Consider the following 24,251-nt stretch of genomic DNA (forward strand, 5'->3'; position numbering starts at 1 on the left):
TCTACTGGGGCACCATGACACCCACTCTACTGGGGCACCATGACACCCACACCACTGGGGCACCATGACACCCACACCACTGGGGCACCATGACACCCACACCACTGGGGCACCATGACACCCACTCTACTGGGGCACCATGACACTCACTCTACTAGGGCACCATGACACCCACCTCACTGGGGCACCATGACACTCACACCACTGGGGCACCATAACACCCACACCATTGGGGCACCACGACACCCACTCTACTGGGGCACCATGACACCCACACCACTGGGGCACCATAACACCCACACCATTGGGGCACCACGACACCCACTCTACTGGGGCACCATGACACTCACACCACTGGGGCACCATAACACCCACACCATTGGGGCACCACGACACCCACTCTACTGGGGCACCATGACACCCACACCACTGGGGCACCATAACACCCACACCATTGGGGCACCACGACACCCACACCACTGGGGCACCACGACACCCACTCTACTAGGGCACCACGACACCCACTCTACTAGGGCACCATGACACCCACTCTAATGGGGCACCATGACACCCACTCTACTAGGGCACCATGACACCCACTCTACTGGGGCACCATGACACTCACACCACTAGGGCACCATGACACTCACACCACTGGGGCACCATGACACTCACACCACTAGGGCACCATGACACCCGCTCTACTGGGGCACCATGACACCCACGCTACTGGGGCAACCTGACACCCGTGCTACTGGGGCAACCTGACACCCACGCTACTGGGGCAACCTGACACCCACGCTACTGGGGCAACCTGACACCCACGCTACTGGGGCAACCTGACACCCGTGCTACTGGGGCAACCTGACACCCACACCACTAGGGCAACCTGACACCCACACCACTGGGGCACCATCACACCCACGCCACTGGGGCAGCCTGACACCCACGCTACTGGGGCACGATCACACCCACGCCACTGGGGCAACCTGACAGAATCCACAATCTTAGGATCATAGAATTCCTAAGGGACACAACTTGCAACACCTCAAACGACTTAGCAACCTGGGCCCCATTACAGTTGGATGAAACTGAGCATCACATGGACAGTGCTCACAGACCAAGGACTACAATGAAACATTCTGGGACTCAAATACAAAACTAATGGATCCTTGACCTAAGGGAAACAACTCTGCATAGCCAAACACTCAGACCAAGGGTAAGCCCTGATCCGATAAAACTGCAGTAGTTGCCATCAATACCACCACTTGCCATTGCATCTAAACGCCAACTAAAGACAACTAAAGGTCCATAACAAAACTAGTCTTGATTCTCACAGTGGCATCTAAACGTCTAAGCATTCCACTACCCACCAGCTTGACTGTTTTACCTACCTCAAAAAGACATCTGTTGACCTCCATCTTCAACAAACAAATACCTTTTAGCAAACGCTCAAACACTTTAAGAGCATGTTTTCGAAATCGCAGTTTTGCACTCACCTCGTAATATTCTTTGTTGGCAGCCATTTTTAAAGCACTAATCCACTCCTCCATGTCCCTGCGAGAATCACTGCACAAGATGAGGTTTCTGAAGGGGGTTATAACCTGAAACAAAGATAGAACGTCATAAAGAATTCTTACATTTTTCAATTTTCTTGTTCCTGAAAATGGATCTACAGCCATAAAAAAGCTTTGAAGTCTTCCATCATGATTTCTCATGTTTTAGATGACAAAAAAAAATCCCCTAAAATAATCTTTTCTTTCTTGAAATATCATCATCAATCGTTGGTTGTAAGAGGCGACCAAATGGATTGAGTGTCAGGCACCGTGACTAAGTAAATTTCATGTCATCGGAGCCTCGCGGCATTCATTGTGGCTCACTGAAACAATCACTGAATTGTCTGGCCCAGACTCAACTATTTCCAGAACACCATCACACATGAAATATTGCTAAGAGAGGAGTTTAACAAAAAATGTCAGCTGAAACAAACTTAATCAATAACCCACACCAACAACCCAATACCACAAAAATCACAATTAGTCAAAAGGTCACATAAAATCAATAAACCATCACAAAAATCAGGTTAAAGAACACCTCATCTTAATACTCAGGATTCTACAAAAGAGCAACATCAATAAAAACAATGTTCCATTCCCACGAAAAACACCAAAAAAAGGCCATGAAGCCCTAATACATTTCATCAAGTGCGTTGCCAAAGTTCCTACCTCTGGACTGCCCCCGATGGCATCCAAACATGGTCTAGTCCAGACCTCTCTACAACTCAGGTCTTACACCAGCTTTAGTTCTAAGGACGACCTGTAAGCTTTTATAGACATTCCCCCACGAGGGACTTGAATCAATAATGCTGAAATAATCGGACTAATGTCAAAGTTCAGCGCCTAATAAAATATTTATATACTGCCACTGATGGCACTCCAAGAGTCTGCTAATCAATCCCAGTACATAAGTAAAACAAAGGGCCCTGACATGAACATTATAAAACACTGCTAATTTATCAACTGACCATGTCCCCAATTATGTATTGAATTACAGTTTTTGCGATTAAAATTCAGAGCATTTATCTTCAAAAACTATTTTTTACTCTTAAGTTTCATTTTACAAAACCAAACCTACAAAAGCTATCAATTTCTTTACCTTTAACATCATAAAAACATTTCACACAAAATTCAATTAAGTATTTTTATATGGCCCCTGGATGGGGACACAACAAGCCAATTAACCCCTTCGGTGACAAGCCTTTGTTTCTGTAATTACCCTGACTGTAACAAACTCAGCATTGTGAAGAACACAGTTAAGCAGTACATTCAACTGAATCCCATGACTGGACATGAACATGTCTTCATACTGCCTTCTAGATGGAAGTCCAGCAACTCTGGCAGTAGCGCCAACTGGCCAGTGAGTCTGCAGCCATGGAGCTGATCCCCTATTGGGGCTGGGACAGATAACTCGAAGTCCAGCAACTCTAGCAGTAGCGCCAACTGGCCAGTGAGTCTGGAGCCATGGAGCTGATCCCCTATTGGGGCTGGGACAGATAACTCGAAGTCCAGCAACTCTAGCAGTAGCGCCAACTGGCCAGTGAGTCTGCAGCCATGGAGCTGATCCCCTATTGGGGCTGGGACAGATAACTCGAAGTCAGGCAACTCTAGCAGTAGCGCCAACTGGCCAGTGAGTCTGGAGACATGGAGCTGATCCCCTATTGGGGCTGGGACAGATAACTCGAAGTCCAGCAACTCTAGCAGTAGCGCCAACTGGCCAGTGAGCCTGCAGCCATGGAGCTGATCCCCTAATGGGGCTGGGAGGGATAACTCGAAGTCCAGCAACTCTAGCAGTAGCGCCAACTGGCCAGTGAGTCTGCAGCCATGGAGCTGATCCCCTATTGGGGCTGGGACAGATAACTCGAAGTCCAGCAACTCTAGCAGTAGCGCCAACTGGCCAGTGAGTCTGCAGCCATGGAGCTGATCCCCTATTGGGGCTAGGACAGATAACTCAGGTACTCGGGTGCAGAGTAGGTCCCGGGTGTTGAACTGTACTACCAAACAGGTCTACCCAGATTCCTGGTTAGTCATGTGATATATTGTTTTATGACAAACATTATCTTAAACTCCATGGTTACACTAGAAGTCACTAATTTTAGCATTTCTTTCTGATCTTTCATATGTTTGAATACAGTCAACTTCAGTATATGCATGATGAGATCGTTTTATATCAAAAGACATTTTGCCAGGCCTTCGGTCAAACAATTCCCAATCAAACATTTTATACCTATGCATCTCTTGAGACCTGCAGCGGGTACCTGGTGGGGTCTTGTGATAGGGGGTTTGGTTACCGGGTAGAAATGTCGGACTCATCCCAGCCCTAACCCAGCCAAAGTGTGTTGACATCATTACTTCTGGCAACACCATGTTGTTTCATGTCCACGCTTACTTCTTGATGAAACTATCTTTTCAAAGGTGACAGCATAGGAAACTTAGGTACATATTGCCATCCAAAACATTCTTCTAATGAAAAAAACATCCATCAATATACTTTTATTTGTTCAACATTGATTATAAAATCTACCTATCATGACATAAAAGCTGCTTATCAACTTACGGGATGGGATTTTTTTTAAAATATCAAAATAATAACTACTTTTTTATACACTCTTGACTAAAAATATATTAATAATTGTCAAAAATACTTTGAATTACGTCTGAGGTGGGTCTCTATAAAACAATCTTCAATAAAAAATCTTCATCACAACTACTTGGACAAAAATACCAAAAACTTCAAACGCAACGTACCCTCCACATACAGTTTCTTGGACCCCGATGACAGCGGTATATCGAGGGATCACTGTAGTACGAGTTCTATTGTTCTAGTACGCATTGCTCATACAAGTCTTTACATTAACACTTACATCTACGGAAAATGAGATCAAGAGAGCAGACAGCTTCGGCCTCGTAGACTCAAAGATTTTGGCAAGACTGGTGCCGGCAGACCAAGGTTCCAGATCAAGGCCTTTCTGGGATTCAAACTTACAACCAACAGGACAACTCCGCTAAACAGGTCCGGATGTATCTGATAAGTCTTAAAAACTGATTTAGTTCCGATATTCCAGCACTGTCTGGATTCACTGCTGCATCGATGCCCATTAACACTTGACAATATGCTACATGGTACACCCACACGTGCATTAATTCATGTTTTAATTCTGTATCACTCTTCAAAAGGCAGTATTTACAAAGTGGCTGAGTATATGTTGAGGGAGTGAGTGCATTGTTTCATTACCCATAGAGGGACAAAATCAATATTCCTACATGATAATGATGGGAGTATCCACATACAAAGTGGCATTGTCAGACACAAGTGGCATTGTCAGATACATGTGGCATTATCAGAAACATGTGGCATTGTCAGACACAAGTGGCATTGTCAGACACATGTGGCATTGTCAGATACAAGTGGCATTATCAGACACATGTGGCATTGTCAGATACAAGTGGCATTGTCAGACACATGTGCCATTGTCAGATACAAGTGGCATTGTCAGACACAAGTTGATATAATAAAATACAAAGTGACATCAAATACATGTAGCGTCATCAGACATCATCTTCCGATACAGAGGCAGACAATCACCCAAAACAAATCAGACCATTTAAGGTCATAATACCACCTTCTTGTACAAACTGACACCAAGAATGACCAAAACAAACCTTCAGAGACGCCTGGTCCACACATGTGTATAGCCCATCCTGTTCCCTCCACGAACACAAGACCCGTCCTCGACACCATCACAGAGTAAACACACTCACTACAACTGTGAACCAGCCTCAACCACCATCGTCCCAGGCAGAAAATCCACGCTCAATTTGTGGTCACCATCATCATCTAATAACTCCGTTGACGATGTCACGTGCAGCCACAATAACGAGTATGTCCACAAGCGCCGATGCCACTACTGCAAGGATCAAAGCTTTATTTTCCCAGTGGGTACAGATCTGTAATTGCTCACGGTACCTAGCCTGAAACTGCTAAGCAAACCCTTGGGGCTAATCCCATAGCAAACTGTGAGCCTGTGACGGACAGCATGGTGGCGGGATTGTGCATACCTTCAAAGGCTTCAAATAAGATCTGGTTAATAATCTGCACCTTCAAGAACTAGATCTGAGGGTTGGAACCGAGTGTGATGACATTTTTTCTGCGAGCTGATCTGCCAGATAATGATCTTCATGTTTCTTGTCCATATCACGCCATGGTGAAATTGACATGTTATGAACATACAACACCATGGTGAAATTGACAAGTTATGTACATACAACACCATGGTGAAATTGACATGTTATGTACATACAACACCATGGTGAAATTGACAAGTTATGTACATACAACACCATGGTGAAATTGACAAGTTATGTACATACAACACCATGGTGAAATTGACAAGTTATGAACATACAACACCATGGTGAAATTGACATGTTATGAACATACAACACCATGGTGAAATTGACAAGTTATGTACATACAACACCATGGTGAAATTGACATGTTATGTACATACAACACCATGGTGAAATTGACAAGTTATGTACATACAACACCATGGTGAAATTGACATGTTATGTACATACAACACCATGGTGAAATTGACAAGTTATGTACATACAACACCATGGTGAAATTGACAAGTTATGAACATACAACACCATGGTGAAATTGACATGTTATGTACATACAACACCATGGTGAAATTGACAAGTTATGTACATACAACACCATGGTGAAATTGACATGTTATGTACATACAACACCATGGTGAAATTGACATGTTATGTACATACAACACCATGGTGAAATTGACAAGTTATGTACATACAACACCATGGTGAAATTGACATGTTTTGTACATACAACACCATGGTGAAATTGACATGTACATACAACACCATGGAGAAACTGACATTCTCTAACTGCTGTATTCCATGCGTAGATATCATAATGAATCACATCCTGAACATTGATGACACCGCTAAATGTGTGCGCTGCTTTGACCCATGGTATGGTGAGATCATGAAAGTAGTCAAATATATAGAATTATCAATTTGAGATTAAAATCAACGTGTAAAAATGTTATTCTGTATATATTTCTATGGAATCACCTTTCTTTAAAATTCTACATGCCTCTGATAAAGATGCAATATTATATAGGTGGGTGTTGAAATTAAAACGTTCTTCCATCAAAACATTCCACTGACAGTGATTTACAAGACAACAAACAATGACTCTGAAACATTTCCTCCTTGTAACAATAGGATCTGCAGAATAACATCTGTTCTGATGTGATCCTTGATGATAAGTATTTAACTGTAAAGAAATTGTCCAAACTACCTTTGTCCCAGGATACATACAACATATAGTGACATTTCCCCAACTACCCTTTGTCCCAGGATATTTGTATAGTGAAATTTTCCCAACTACCCTTGTCCAAGGATACTTGTATAGTGAAATTTTCCCAACTACCCTTGTCCCAGGATATTTGTATAGTGAAATTTCCCCTACCTACCCTTGTCCCAAAATACCTGAATAGTGAAATCTGCCCAACTACTCTTGTCCCAAGATACTTGTATAGTGAAATTTCCCCAACTACCCTTGTCCCAAGATGCTTGTATAGTGAAATTTCCCCCACCTACCCTTGTCCCAAGATATTTGTATAGTGAAATTTCCCCAACTACCCTCGTCCCAGGATATTTGTATAGTGAAATTTCCCCAACTACCCTTGTCCCAGGATATTTGTATAGTGAAATTTCTCCAACTACCCTCGTCCCAGGATATTTGTATAGTGAAATTTCCCCAACTACCCTCGTCCCAGGATATTTGTATAGTGAAATTTCCCCAACTACCCTTGTCCCAGGATATTTGTATAGTGAAATTTCCCCAACTACCCTCGTCCCAGGATATTTGTATAGTGAAATTTCTCCAACTACCCTCGTCCCAGGATACTTGTAGAGTGAAATTTCCCCAACTACCCTTGTCCCAGGATATTTGTATAGTGAAATTTCCCCAACTACCCTCGTCCCAGGATATTTGTATAATGAAATTTCCCCAACTACTCTTGTCCCAAGATACTTATAAAGTGAAATTTTCTCAACTACCCAAGGTATCTGGTTAGTGGAACTGACTCAACTAAGCTTGTCTCGGGTACCCAGCAAGTGGAACTGACTCAACTAAGCTTGTCTCGGTTACCCAGCAAGTGGAACTGACTCAACTAAGCTTGTCTCGGTTACCCAGCAAGTGGAACTGTCTCAACTAAGCTTGTCTCGGTTACCCAGCAAGTGGAACTGTCTCAACTAAGCTGGTCTCGGGTACCCAGCAAGTGGAACTGACTCAACTAAGCTTGTCTTGGGTAGCCAGCAAGAGGAACTGACTCAACTAAGCTTGTCTTGGGTACCCAGCAAGTGGAACTGACTCAACTAAGCTTGTCTTGGGTACCCAGCAAGTGGAACTGACTCAACTAAGCTTGTCTCGGTTACCCAGCAAGTGGAACTGTCTCAACTAAGCTTGTCTCGGTTACCCAGCAAGTGGAACTGTCTCAACTAAGCTTGTCTCGGTTACCTAGCAAGTGGAACTGTCTCAACTAAGCTGGTCTCGGGTACCCAGCAAGTGGAACTGACTCAACTAAGCTTGTCTCGGTTACCCAGCAAGTGGAACTGACTCAACTAAGCTTGTCTCGGTTACCCAGCAAGTGGAACTGTCTCAACTAAGCTGGTCTCGGGTACCCAGCAAGTGGAACTGTCTCAACTAAGCTGGTCTCGGTTACCCAGCAAGTGGAACTGTCTCAACTAAGCTTGTCTCGGTTACCCAGCAAGTGGAACTGTCTCAACTAAGCTTGTCTCGGTTACCTAGCAAGTGGAACTGTCTCAACTAAGCTGGTCTCGGGTACCCAGCAAGTGGAACTGTCTCAACTAAGCTTGTCTCGGGTAGCCAGCAAGTGGAACTGTCTCAACTAAGCTGGTCTCGGGTACCTAGCAAGTGGAACTGACTCAACTAAGCTTGTCTCAGGTACCCAGCAAGTGGAACTGTCTCAACTAAGCTTGTCTCGGGTACCCAGCAAGTGGAACTGACTCAACTAAGCTGGTCTCGGGTACCTAGCAAGTGGAACTGACTCAACTAAGCTGGTCTCGGGTACCTAGCAAGTGGAACTGACTCAACTAAGCTGGTCTCGGTTACCCAGCAAGTGGAACTGACTCAACTAAACTTGTCTTGGGTATCTTGTAAGTGGAACTGACTCAACTCGCTTGTTTCAGGTATCCAGCAAGCGCAAGATGGTGGAGCTCATCTTAAAGCACCAGTACAGTAGCTGGTATCAAATGATTCTCAGAACAAAGAAAACTGATCAATTTTGAAACAGAAAATAAAACATCCCCTAATCCTATTTTGAACTCAAGACACAAAACTGACACCTCTTAGATGAAAATGCAGAGTTATTCTAGTAAAAAAAATAATTCCGCACAAAAAAATTATAATTTTAATGTAAAAATATCCCGCACCAATCCACACTCTGTAGAGCTAATTACATCAAGCTTATATCAGCTTCATTTGGCTTGGCCAGAATGACGCTGGGAGGAGTCGCCGGCTTGCTGGCCCCATATGCTGGCTAATTTCCCTGATACAAGCCGGTTGGATGATGGACATCAAGTGACAAAGACTGCGACATCCCCATTTTGTCTTCTTCAAGTCCGCAGGGAGAGATTTTCATGTGAGATGTCCTTTCTTTTCCTACTCATGAGCTTATCTTCCCAAATCAATGATCGTATTCTCCATGTGTGGTCCTATAGGCTTCATTTCTCTCATTTTTGTCAGATATTCTTAAAAATATTCCCCAAAGACGATGGATGTTTTTTTTAAAATATGCACTTGGTGTTATATTTGGATAAATGATTCATGTCTAAGTAGAGAACACTCATTGATCAAATCCAGAAATTAGAAGTAAGTTTGGAGTGTCTCGTGAAGCTAACAAAGAGGATGGGTTACTTCGTCACCTCAGCTGCCCGCTCCATGCTGGCCACACTGTTGTGTAGATACAGACTGGCAATGCTGTACTTCAACAGATGTTGTCAACAAGGCAAAAAGTCCACCTCCACTTCCAACATATTTCTAAGTTCAAAACATTTAAAGAGCAATACATTCTTAGAAACCCAACTTATCGAAATCAAACATTGCACTGCACCTCTCCTATTGATTGGTATAGAAAGCATTCCCAAAATCTGAAAAAGATCTACCATGTATCACAGTGTGAAGGCAAGTTTGTCATACCTAGAATTAGGGGGCTTTCAAGGGGGGCCTCCCAATACAGTGTGGGAGAGTCTTTATGTTTTTTTCCCCCAACACAAAGACATTACCGTGCGCACGTACCTCCGGAAATTCCATGTGAACAGATCCGTACGGAAGAATGCAAACTGATCATTAATCTGGCTATAAATAGTGTTCATTGTATATCTGGACTTATGTTTGTAATCTATTTTATCTATCTTATTAATTGTATTCAAAATTTCATTCAATATTGTTTACATTAATTTTGGCAAATCATGTGTGAAGTGATCAGTAGATCACACAACTCACCGTTATTTACAGCAACCACGGCCAGATTACTGATATTTACGGATGCTTTGAAACAAACGTTAGTGGACAGAAAATGGATATATATGGATATATATATATATATCATAAATACCATACTTTGACTCATCAAAAGTCATAATTGTTGTTGTTTGACTATTATAATTATGTCAAAATAAAGATTTCATGATTGTGAACGAGGGGGTATTGACGGTGATGGGTCAAATTGTTCCATACAAAAAAATATCCAGGAATAGCTATCACTAGTATCAGCTGTACCACAGCGCTATGCTTATAGTTATTAATTGATTTTTATATATGTAGTAAAACCTCAACTGAAATAGTATGATATTGGAATATGTTATTCCTGATAAAATGATAGTTCCAGATACAATTTTTCCGAATCATTGTATAAAAATTCCTAAAAGTTATATAATTGGGTAATTTTTAACCAAATCACAGGTAGATTCCAAAAAAAATTGTAGGGATTGTGTTTGCACTTGATGTGCTTATTTCTGATTTGCTTTATAGACGGACTATAAAAAATAGCATTGATCTTTAAGGTTCTGACAGAGTGGGGGGAGAGAGGGGGAATAGAATAGAAGCAATATACAGTATATAGTAGTTTTCAAGTAATTGGTCGCACACAAAAAATGTCGACGGTAGGACAGAATTTCCTGGTATATAACTATATACAACCTGCCCATTTATAATAATAAAATGTCCATCACAACCCTCACCTGAACAACCTTAAGTAACCCTCTCACACAAACACAAGCAGGTCAACATGACCTTTCTGAAACATCCTACACAAGGAGGTCAACATGTCCTTTCTGAAACACCCAACACAAGCAAGTCAACATGACCTTTCTGAAACACCCAACACAAGGAGGTCAACATGTCCTTTCTGAAACACCCAACACAAGCAGGTCAACATGACCTTTCTGAAACACCCAACACAAGCAAGTCAACATGACCTTTCTGAAACATCCAACACAAGGAGGTCAACATGTCCTTTCTGAAACACCCAACACAAGCAGGTCAACATGACCTTTCTGAAACAACCAACACAAGCAGGTCAACATGATCTTTCTAAAACACACCCAATGCATGCTGGTCGTCATGAACTCTCTAAAAGCACAACACATGAGACAAAAATATCAGAATATTGAAACTGTGGATGTTTCATTTTCAAACTTTCAGCCACAATCATGTGGCGTGATTGATTTGATGTACCCAAATATTACTGCCCATGTAAGTCTAACATGATCCGACATGAACCACAATGAAGACAGAGTTGACGTGGATTTCATGGTCTTTATTCCTTCAATGCAACAGTTCAGTACAGATGCCAGCACTTGCTGGAGACAGGTAACAGCACCTGCACTGAAACATCACATTGTAAGAATAAGGAAACCAACTTAGTCTTCACTGATACTACAGCTTCTGAAATCTTCAGTAATTATATTTATTTGTCAGTACTGGCCCAAGCAAACCCAGTGAAGTTTTTCAATTCTTTTGTTTCAAATTCATATCACTCTCCGGCATTGCAAGCGACATCATTGCTATATTTAGTAGCATGTCGGAATACTGTTCACAGATTTTCACATTCTTGTTCAACAGCTACCTGATAGAAATCTGAAACTACCGAATATTTTTTAATATAACATATAACAACAGAACCAAGTCATCACAATTCCCTGCAATGGTAAATACTTGTAATTATATTGATTGCTTGTCAAATGTTTATCAACATCTGCTCTGAAAACAAGGACTACCACCATTTTTTTTGTTAAAGTCGAAGTCAAAATTGTTGCCATGGAAACTCGAAACCTAAGTTTTTCAAAAATCCCAAACTATGAAAACAAACTCTGGCATGAATGGACAGAGAGAGGCACTGAGGGCTGAGTCCATCTTGTTGAAAAAACAGCAAAATGAGTTGCGGGGAATAATTATGAACTCCCTACAACCTACTTCCAGACAGAATGTCATGATGACATACAAGAAAGGAAGTGAGTGAGTGAGTATGGTCTTGCGCCGCTTTTAGCAATATTCCAGCAATATCACAGCAGGGGACACCAGAAATGGGCTTCACACATTGTACCCATGTCGAGAATCTAACCTGGGTCTTCGGTGTGACAAGCGAACGCTTTAACCACTGGGCTACCTGACTGCCCTTACAAGAAAAGTACACGTAATCGACAAGTAAACTACTAAAGGTACACATTTTTCAACAAATTGATTTTTACAAAAAAAATTAAACCAATTAAAAAAACTTGGTATCACAATCAGATATATAGGCAAATGAGGTCACTCAGCAGGAACTAATTTCAATATTAAGCCCATACATAGATGAGCCGCCTACTCGTTGGACGAGCTTATTGCATAACATCCCCAAGAACTTAAGACAGAAGTTTCTCTACGTGGGAGTGCTTATAAACAAGCATGACTGTGAAACAATTTGGCATCACTTATATGAATGGAGCTATTCACTCAAGCATTGTACACCTATATGGTTTCTTAAAGTACCTTAATGAATCAAAATACTTGAACTTCAATTTTTCTAAGAATGACATTATATGATAAAGAAATTGTCAATGACTTGTACAACAAAATTCATATTTCTAATATATGAGATCAACAATACGGAGACACACTTGACATAAAAATCTCTATGTCTTTAATCATATATCGATGTTCTCAAATAATAATCAACCCGAAGCTGGGGTTTCCAGACTAATGGGCTTTGGACTAATGAGGGTCCACAGAACACTTAATGTTCTATCCAGTAAAGAGCAAGAGAAAAGGACACAATCTACCATGCCTTTGTGACCTGTTCAAATTATGGACATGTCATTAGCAAGCTATTTCAATGTGAACATCAAGCTGTCAAGTCATTACTGGAGAATATGGCTGACGGAGCCTTCACCTGAAAGGTTAATTAATATATGACCCTTCCTGGTTGCCTCGGCTTTCAGTGGTCAGTGTATCGGTCAGTGTACATGTGTCCCTCAAGACAAACTCAGGACAGTGCCCCTCAAGACAAACTCAGGACAGGGTCCCTCAAGACAAACTCAGGACAGTGTCCCTCAAGACAAACTCAGGACAGTGTCCCTCAAGACAAACTCAGGACAGTGTCCCTCAAGACAAACTCAGGACAGTGTCCCTCTACACAAACTCAGGACAGTGTCCCTCCAGACAAACTCAGGACAGTGTCCCTCCAGACAAACTCAGGATAGTGTCCCTCAAGACAAACTCACGATAGTGTTACTCTACACAAACTCACGATAGAGTTACTCTACACAAACTCAGGACGGTGTCCCTCTACACAAAACTCATGACAGTGTCCTCTAAACGAACTCATAACACTGTCCCTCTAAACACACTCACATTAGCGTTGACTGAACAAACTCACATTAGTGTCTAGCATCAATCTACTGACACAAGATGACCTGACTGTTCAAACACCACGCTGAATCAACTACCAATTTTCATTAGCTTGTGAAAATAATGAAAATGTCAATATCTGATCATACCGGGAAGAGTGAAACATCCAACTGGTCCCTTGTTTAGCAGCGGTTAATGTTCTACAATGCAGGGTCCCTCGTCTGATCAGAAAGGGGGTGGGGTCACTTCTTGAAGCCAGGGTCTCACTGACTACATGGAGTGATGCCATTCACCAACAGTGGAGCTGCGGCCAGTATGAGTGAGTGAGTTGGACTGACAGTGCTTTGAACATTATTTCCATCATATTATCAATTTCATTAAAGATTGTCTTTGATAACACTAATACCCATCTTGTACAAGATACCAGTTCATCAAGAGTGCGTGAGGTTTACTGCCACTGTGAGTGAGTGAGTGAGTATGGTTTTCCGTCGCTTTTAGCAATATTCAAGTAATATCACGGTGGGTGACACCAGAAACGGGTTTCACACGTTGTACCCATGTCGGGAATCAAACCCGGGTCTTTGGCGTGACGAGCTAATGCTTTAACTACTAGGCTACCCAACCACCCCACCGTCACTGTGAACAGAGTTCCAGTCACATCTTGGGGTAATCAGGATTGCTCATGTTTCTGGGATTTCCTGGATGAGTGGCCCACCCATGCCCCCACTCGGGGGTCCGTTGGTCGGGGAGAAGAGCAAGTCAACCATGATACAGCTGTAACATCTCAGACATTATCATGCATCATCGGGTGACTTCAATCATTGCTATCTGTATTTCATGAAAGAGTCCACTCCAGTGATGATCTTCTGAACAGGTGCGTGAAATAGGGTTTAACGTTGCGTCCAAGATTATTGCACTTATTAGCAACGTACACTGCTTGTACTTGTCCGGACTAATGCTGATTTATAGTGCTAGCCCTCAAAGATACCATGATGCAGTTTAACAAAAATACCCCACTCAGACACAGTTGACCAGTTCTTGCTTTAGCCCCTCCATGCTGAGCGCCCAGCAGGGTAACAACAAGTACCATCTTTTAACATCTTTTGGTATGATACAGCCAGGAATCGAACCCTGGGCCTCCTGCTCTCCGGGCGGACGCTCTACTACTAAGCCACGGAGACAGTCAATCCTCTGAACAAAGGATCTAAGGAATGATAGCATAGATTTGCTTCGAACTATCCTCTACTAGATTCCAACGCTGATTGCACAAAGTACATCACATAATACAGAAAGCTGCATAAAAAATATAAACTTACAGAACTCCAATTTTTCATTTTTCTCCATTTTCTTCCAATTTCATCAAAGGATATTTTTCAATTGAAGCACACATATTCTAAAATAAACTTCTGAAATAATCCCTTCCAAAAAATCAATTCTCACTATCAACAGAACTAATAACATTGAATACACCAAACCATCCCTCCCAATCAGTCTACACTAAACCCTGCCCAGGAACCACAGTAAATTAGATGTCACCAAACCCTGGTATGAGAATAGTAACAACCGTTGTTGCAGCGCCAAAACAACAAAACAACACATTTAACCAAGGTGACAAAACCACTTCCAAAGATCCCATTTGAACCAATCAAATTACACATACCTTTACGACAGGTTCAAGTCTTGCTAAATTGGTACCCAGCCATTACCATTGCATCCCAGCGCTGACGGACAGACTTGTCTCAGAATGGTGAGCTTCCAGCCACACGGTTTCTAATCAATACCTGACAATGGGTCCAGAGCATCCTTTCTTGAGTGCACGAGATTTGCACTGGATTTCACGTCACCAGAACAGGAAGATTAGACTATGACAGGTTTGATACAATCCGAATTTATTAGCGCAGCAATACGATGCCTGCCAGCGTGGCCGGTAATACCAGTTAATATTACACTAACAACAGCTTGTTTATACTGTCTTGGTGTGGTGGGGGACATTCCTTAACTTGCCCAGATATAACTGTTGTTTCATCCCTACTGAAATTGAAAAGGTTAACCATTCTCCTCTATGTACAAATAATACGCATCAGGAATGACAAAGTCAAACATAGTCTTATGAAATTAATTTAATGTTAATGTTCCATTAAAGATACATGAATAGTGAAGAGGGTAAAACCATATACAACACAAATCTTAAATTGAAAATTATACTAAATTTTGGAGCATTTTCATGATTCTTCTGTAGCATAACTGCATGCTTTAGTTGGTTGTGCAATAATCGCAACCACAGAAATGTTTAGTTTGACAAAGGAACACAATCTAGAATAATGTTTTGTTTGTTTGTTGTCCAACGCCACACTCAGCAATATTCCAGTTATATGATGGCGGTCTGTAATTAATTAATAATCGATTCTGGACCAGACAATCCAGTGATAGATATCATGAGCATCAATCTATGCAATTGGGATACAATGGCATGCATCAACAAAGTCAGCGTGCCTGAGCACCAGATTCCATAAGTCGCTTCTAATGACAAGCTTGAGTTGCTGAAGACCTATTCCAACCCAGTTTTCACATATGTAGAATAATGTACCTTATAAAGCCTATAAATCTTATTCTGTGATTTACACCCTTGTTTGAAGCTTCCAGTGAGAAATACCAGCTGAAGCTCATCTATATGTGTTTGTTTGTTTGTTTGTTTGTTTGTTTATTGTTCAACGCCACTCAGCAGTAATCAAGCTATATGACGGCGGTCTGTAAATAGTCGAGTCTGGACCAGACAATCCAGTGATTGACATCATGAACATTGATCCACGCAATTGGGATCAATGCTTGCATCAACCAAGTCAGCGAGCCTGACCTTCCGATCCCCTTAGTCGCCTTTTACAGCAAGCATGGATTGCTGAAGACCTGTTCTACCCCAGATGTTCATGGGTCTAAAACCAGTGAAATGAGAGTCTACAACAAACACATACAGTATATTTGGAGTCTGGATTCTATTTGATTCAGACTGTTACAAGTGACAGATGTTATATTTCAAAGATCTGTGAAGATCAGGTTCAGAATAGGTCTTCAGCAACCTATGCTTGCCGTAAATGGCAACAATGCTTGTGTTGGGATCGAGTGGTCAGACTCGCTGACTTGCTTGATGCATGTCATCGATCCCAATTGCGTGGATCAATGCTCATGATATCAATCACTAAATTGTCTTTTCCAGACTCAATTATTTACAGACTGCTGTCATATAGCTGGAATATTGCTGAGTGCGGCGTTAAACAACAAACAGACAAATCAATTCACAAAAATTCCACATTCAAAGTCCACAGTAATATAAACGCTCAAAGTTTAGATAAATGAACTATTCAACATGATGCTATCTGTCATGGCATGGGTTTTTTTCTATTCCGACAGTCAATGCTCCGACCGAATACAATTTGCAAAGAAAACTAATCAATTCCAAACTTCTTTCACAAGTTTCGCCCGGAATTACGACATGCCAACCCTACCTGACAATGAACCGCCAAAATATGGCTGCTTGCTTCAACAGAGGATACCTTTCCATCTCACTTGACAAATACCCAACAAGCTTTTAATATCTTTGTAATTCAAAACAGTTGCCATGGCAACTCATTTTCAACATTTTCTTTGTCACTTGCCAGCATCTGAAACCCTACCTTGCTTTAAAATGTCAACAGTGCTATAACAGTGAAGGCCAATTAAATCACCAGCTACCGCATCTTCCCTTCCCTCTGAAGTCATATCAGCATCGGACCAGTACAGTTCACGGCATGTATCCAGTGCTGAAAGTGTCTTCACCAATTTCATAGCCAGTGGTCAGTGAGATCAGCAGACAAAACAACTACTTGAGATTGTATACAAATACTGAGTATATAGATTTATATGTGTGTTATATTTAAATATATATACACACACACACACCAAGCATGAGTTGTCAATATTCACTGCAGTTCCAAGTTACATCAAGTTAGATTAGAACCATTTGTGGCGCCAAAAAGGAAACTGACGCCTGAAATTATTGCATTATTACATAACACATTAATAATCAGTAGACAAGATTCTAAATATGGTTTGAAGATTTTGAAATTGTGGATGAAGGGCAAAGTGTCCTTGTGATGAGCTGAATGCTAAAGATGTCAAATGTAGGCGGTACCTGGCTTCAGACTTTGTATCACTAAACCTCAAAGAGCCAAGCCCACGCCCCGCTTTCCCACACACACATGCACATACTGACACACATGCATATACACACAAACACACACACACACTCGCATGCATGCATGCACACAACGCACACACACAGAGTGAGACAGACACACATACAGACACACGTACATACACACGTACACACACACATGTACACACGCATGCACACACACACATACAGACAGCTAGACACACACCCACTTCTACCACTATACTAATAATACTAATTATAACCCTAACACCTGATAATCATCTACCACTATACTAACAATACTAGTTATAACCCTAACACCTGATAATCATCTACCACTATACTAACAATACTAATTATAACCCTAACACCTGATAATCATCTACCACTATACTAACAATACTAATTATAACCCTAACACCTGATAATCATCTACCACTATACTAACAATACTAATTATAACCCTAACACCTGATAATCATCTACCACTATACTAATGATACTAATTATAACCCTAACACCTGATAATCATCTACCACTATACTAACAATACTAATTATAACCCTAACACCTGATAATCATCTACCACTATACTAATAATACTAATTATAACCCTAAAACCTGATAATCATCTTTGCACCTCCTCCATCACAGCATTTCCCAATCCAAATAAATAATCCACACACCCCACCCCCACACCCCCATCCCCCACCCCATAAGGATTATTTTGTGGACACTTTGTAGCTAATGGAAGTGTAGAGGTTGGTTTTTGTTATAGCCTGTATGTCGCCATGTTGGTTTATTGCAGATTAAGGCCACGTAGTTACAGAAACGAAACCTACAAATCGAGGGCATGAAATGTTAACGCTATGTTATTACAGCATTAAGATGTACTTCAAAGATGAACTTCAAATCATCTCTATCAAGACCCCAGTTTACTCAATTCATTTTGTCTTCAGATGTCACCTGGACAGTATATACATAAACATTTATCTATCAGAAAAAAAACACAGTTCCCAACTTGTGTGCAAGTATGTCAGCAAATGGATAAAAACATGCAAATTTACACATTTCCCTCAATTGCTAACGTGCAGCGACATTTCATTGATGACATCACATGGTCAAAGAACACAGCCTCCGCTACTTCACGTGTCAGCAATATACGCAGCAATAGAAACTACAGTTTCAGTCCATAGTCCTCATAAGGCTAACATATTGCAAACCCCTTAAAAATGGCTAATTTCTACAAGTCCTTATAATACCTTAACGACTGGGCAGTTAAGGACTAAAGGATTAGTGCCAACTTCTATCGCTGATGCAAAATTAGTTAAAGGATAGTTAGTGCCCTTTTTAATGTCTTCATAATCTGATTTACTGATTTACAACATATAGCTGAAGGATTCCCTGAACGACTGTTCAAGTTGTGCTGATGCTGATGCTGATGCTGATTTATAGTGCTAGCTCACTGAGATACCTTGCCGCAGTTTAACATGAATACCCCACTCAGACACAGTATACTGACTCCTAGCCTACCAGTCCTTGTTTTAGCCCCTTAATGCAGAGCGCCAGACAGGGTAACAACAAGTACCATCTTTTAAAGTCTTTTGGTATGATGTGGCGGGGAATCGAACCCCGGACCTTCCGCTCTCCGGGCGAACACTCTACCTCTAGACCACGGTGGCGGTCAAGCTCAGATGACAAGCCGGAGCATACTGGCGAGCAAATTCTGACCGTAGATACCAAACATAGAGCTGATATGAACATGCTTGTCTCCATGAATAGCATTTGTATCCGTCACAAACTGGGTCTCATCACTCATTGACAGGCTATTCATGCCTACAACACCTGTTAAACTGTGGTCCACAAGAGAACGTTCACTGTCACGCTCAAATCTGGAAAGACTACTGAATAAGTTATCAAACAGTAATTACAAGGAGATTGTTACAAACCCAAGCTTACCCCTACGCACATTCTGTGGGGACAACCTAATTTAGTTAAGCTGCCCGATCTGATAAACACAAACCGCTCTGTCAATCACCTGTGTTCCAGCCGTTTAGGTAATAGACTGGGTAGGAAGATTCCTAATTCCATAGACATCTTCTACGAATAAAGACAAAGTAAGGGAGTAAGCGAGTGAGTGACACACCAGCCTACTATATTTCTAAAAACCCTCTCGACTTTCCGGCCTGTGATACCTCTAAAACCTTCCATATATATACCAGCCCACTATACCTCTAAACCCCACTACATATACCAGCCTAGTATACCTCTACATATACCAGCCCACTATACCTCTACCACTACATATACCAGCCCACTATACCTCTACATATACCAGCCCACTATACCTCTAAACCCCACTACATATACCAGCCTAGTATACCTCTACATATACCAGCCCACTATACCTCTACCACTACATATACCAGCCCACTATACCTCTACATATACCAGCCCACTATACCTCTAAACCCCACTACATATACCAGCCTAGTATACCTCTACCACTACATATACCAGCCTACTATACCTCTACATATACCAGCCTAGTATACCTCTACCACTACATATACCAGCCTACTATACCTCTAAACCCCACTACATATACCAGCCCACTATACCTCTAAACCCCACTACATATACCAGCCCACTATACCTCTAAACCCCACTACATATACCAGCCCACTATACCTCTAAACCCCACTACATATACGAGCCTACTATACCTCTACATATACCAGCCTACTATACCTCTACATATACCAGCCCACTATACCTCTAAACCCCACTACATATACCAGCCTACTATACCTCTAAACCCCACTACATATACCAGCCCACTATACCTCTACATATACCAGCCTAGTATACCTCTACCACTACATATATGAGCCTACTATACCTCTACATATACCAGCTTAGTATACCTCTACCACTACATATACCAGCCTACTATACCTCTACATATACCAGCCTACTATACCTCTAAACCCCACTACATATACCAGCCCACTATACCTCTAAACCCCACTACATATACCAGCCCACTATACCTCTACATATACCAGCCTAGTATACCTCTACCACTACATATATGAGCCTACTATACCTCTACATATACCAGCCTAGTATACCTCTACCACATACCAGCCTACTATACCTCTACCACGGCATATGCCAGCCTACTAAAACCACTACATATACCAGCCTACTATACCTCTACCACTACATATACCAGCCTACTAAAACCACTACATATACCAGCTTACTATACCTCTACCACTACATATACCAGCCTACTATACCTCTAAACCAGCAACCAAGAGCAGGTTCCTATCTCTTACAGCCTTTACAGGGTCCAACCATTTGATTAATCTCAATCATTATGAAAAAGACATTCATTCAACAATTCACACAATGACATTGCCATTTATCATTCACAGAAACTTCATCAATAGTCAAACATTATTCCATTATTCAGCACTTACTGATTATGAGGCAACCTGAATGAACTGTGTGTGTAGCCTTCCAGAGTGTCATGCTACTTTCTTATGCATTATGCATGACATGGAAAGGCTGTCTCAAAACTCAAATATCCTGTTTTCTACAGACAGAGAAGGATCCAGGCTTCTGAAATCAGGGGGACCGACCTACAAGCTACTATGTGTTCTTGTTCTCTTGTGCCGCTGGGATAAGGTGTACGTCCATCCCCTAAATGATATGGTGTCTGAAAGAAAGGAGGGTGTGCACCTACCAACCCCCACCCACCACCACCACCCCCAGCCCAAACATTAGAACTTTTTCCAAAATACTTGCAACATACTGTAAATCTTGAAATTAACGCGAGCGTAAATTAAATGCAAAAAATGCAAGTGGTCTTTGTTCGCATTTATGAAACTTCACATTTATGTCTCCAAAATGACTACATGTATCAACAATAAGACGACCTCACTGCACACTTTGGATAGCGGAAATACCAACTTGAATGTATACACAAACACAGTTTATTGAGCAGCAGTTGTAATAAGTATATAACAATGTCATTTAAAGAATAGGAATTACACAATGGGCATCCGGTGAGTTATCACTGCTGGGGTCAAGAGTTCTACCCACTCGTGTCAAACTAGGCATCATTGACAAATCCAATCAGTGAACTGTTGTTGGTTCACTTATTTTATTGCCTTTGAACTTTCTTAATGCCAGTCAGCAGAGTAAACAGCTAATAAGCTGTATCATTTGCTGTTTGATTGGATTAAGATAGGATATGTATCATTCCACTGGGGATGGGATGGGGGTAGTCGCATTGATATTGAGTCGCATTTTTGGCTAGGGGTCAGCAGTCGTATTAATTTCAAGATTTACAGTATTGAATACTTTCCTTTCAGACATTTCAAAGGCTCATCTCCGTACATTGACTCGGGCCAAGTGTGCAAGGTCAAGTTACAAGGTCAACCATGCAAGGTCAAGTGTGCAAGGTCAAGTGTGCAAGGTAAAGGTTGTTTCATCTGTGTACCAGGTGAAAGAAGACATCAAAATAGTCTGGAGTAGTGCTCTGATGGATGTAAACAGCCTATTTCAACAGTAAATTGCTACACAATCACTATTCAATGAAAACATGTTCTGTTTATAGACATAATAAAAGCTACCTGCGACCAGGCAAGCAGCAACCAAATTGTCGAACAATGATAAAATCATCACAACCCATGTCACAAGTTGTGGGGTATCAATTACCACCTCGTCAACTTTTCACACATTCATCTGACAATAGGCATTACCTTACAAAACTTCCATTCATGTATTGCACAGAGGAGCTCCTATGAAACCAGGGATTGATCAAGAGACCTGCTCTAAGCCAATATTTGGTTCCAAATCTGCAGCAAATGTCAGCAAAAACGTCCAAATTGGAAATAAAAAGAGAGATATAGGATAAAAGTTATTTTTGGTCTAATGGAAATGTCAAATTTTTAAATTGCAGAAAACTTGAATTATTGGTTACAGAAATTATCACACATGTTCATTTAGCTGACAGCCTTTTTTCTTTCTTACAATTGCAAGTTGGTCAAATACACACCTATGTCTAACATGAGCGGAAAAGTAAATGAAATGAAAATCTAAGTTTGACCAAGTCCATGACCCAAGATGAATATTTTACCATGTGTAATGTTTTTCTGAACATGATAACAGTAAGCTTGAGTCAATGACTTGTTAATGTTTTAACATAAGAAAATTCATCACGAAAACGTCTAAAAATCAACCTTTTTTACCCATTTTATCCTTACCTATGCCATTTAGTGTTGTCATACTTCCCAAACATACAATCATGACCAAAGTCATTCTCATTCATATGATCATAGCTGACAAGTGGCATATCCCATTCTAAACGTATTGCTAACTCTTATCCCAGATCCCAGGTCCAGAAACTGGCCTTATCCTACCTTGTGTATTCCCACTTCATGATGTAATAGTTATATTTATTACCCATAAGGTTAGAGATAACCCTGTTCATAAATATCATATTGGCACAGTGCAAATATCTCTTTGCACACCAGGGATTGTTTACGTAAACTGGATGGCATTGCGACATAATTCAAATTTTATTGTAACGTAGGGTCGGAATGACGTCACACTAGAAACAACGTCATAGCTGAACCCTTTTTTCACATTCGAAAAACATGGACTTGTGAGACCAAGAAGGTCAAAGGTTAAAGAAATAATAAACTAGTGTAAGAAATTGCGTATTACCCTCGCTCATGCTCCGGAAATACAAGGATTCATAAAATCAGTATGATACAGTTAAAACTTATTTCATAAATATAACGAGATCTCGCGAGAGTGAGACTCCTTTCAAGATGGCGGCGCCCAGCGAGTGATCGCATTCGATGTCGCCAGGGTAACATATAACTGGTAAGTGATGTGACGTAGGGGGAGGTAGGTTGCTAAGGGAATGACAGTTAGATGTGAGTCTGGTTGAGAGTGCTGCGGTGTGCGCATATACGTCTTGTTATCAAATATGTAACTGAACATACAGCCTGACTCAAGATACCATCGTTGTGTCATCTGGGCCAATTTCCAATCTAACACACTTGCTTGTACAGTAATCTTTATACAATAATAATGTTGTCTTTGTAGTAGAAGTCACGTGTATCTCACAGATAACAGTAAAGATCAACATCATTTCATGCTTGGTTTAACATTATTTCATTTAATGCAGTGTCAACATGCAAGGTAAAAATACCTCTGAATTTAGGACAATAAATACTCGTTTTTAAGTCCCATAACAATTTATTTCCATAACTTGCCTGCCAAGGGCACTTAGAAAACCTAGATCAATCCCCAGAAACCCTAATTGTCATTTTGAGGCATTAAACAACAACAACAAAAAAAGAATTATACATCATGGCATATGCCATCCTCACAAGGGTTTGTCTGTTTGTTGTTGAATGCTTCAGTTCAAAGTATTTCATACTGAAACTGCCATCTACCTATTTAAAAAGGAGAAACTTGAGGCTACTTTTGGGCGGATACATCAGAAGAAACAAGTAATGAACCAGTA

At 41.2% G+C, this 24,251-nt stretch overlaps 1 protein-coding gene across 12 annotated transcripts in view; it reads right to left on the minus strand.

The window, feature by feature from the left end:
- LOC139448410 (diacylglycerol kinase delta-like) overlaps positions 1-24,251 on the minus strand; it is a 176,421-nt gene that overhangs the window by 70,182 nt on the left and 81,988 nt on the right. For 7 of the 12 annotated variants that reach the window (XM_071229954.1, XM_071229953.1, XM_071229950.1 and 4 more), the window contains 2 exons: positions 1,500-1,604; positions 1,395-1,421 (listed from right to left, as the gene is read on the minus strand). In XM_071229954.1, coding sequence (XP_071086055.1) covers positions 1,395-1,421; positions 1,500-1,604 — 132 coding nt within the window. Of the gene's footprint in view, positions 1-1,394; positions 1,422-1,499; positions 1,605-5,219; positions 5,341-15,169; positions 15,208-24,251 lie in introns of those variants that run through there. The other 5 variants (XM_071229964.1, XM_071229952.1, XM_071229951.1 and 2 more) reach the window with 3 other exon arrangements.

The sequence above is a fragment of the Haliotis cracherodii genome, unplaced genomic scaffold, assembly GCF_022045235.1.
Source record: "Haliotis cracherodii isolate W230 unplaced genomic scaffold, xgHalCrac1.p SCAF_7, whole genome shotgun sequence".
Classification (NCBI taxonomy): domain Eukaryota; kingdom Metazoa; phylum Mollusca; class Gastropoda; order Lepetellida; family Haliotidae; genus Haliotis; species Haliotis cracherodii.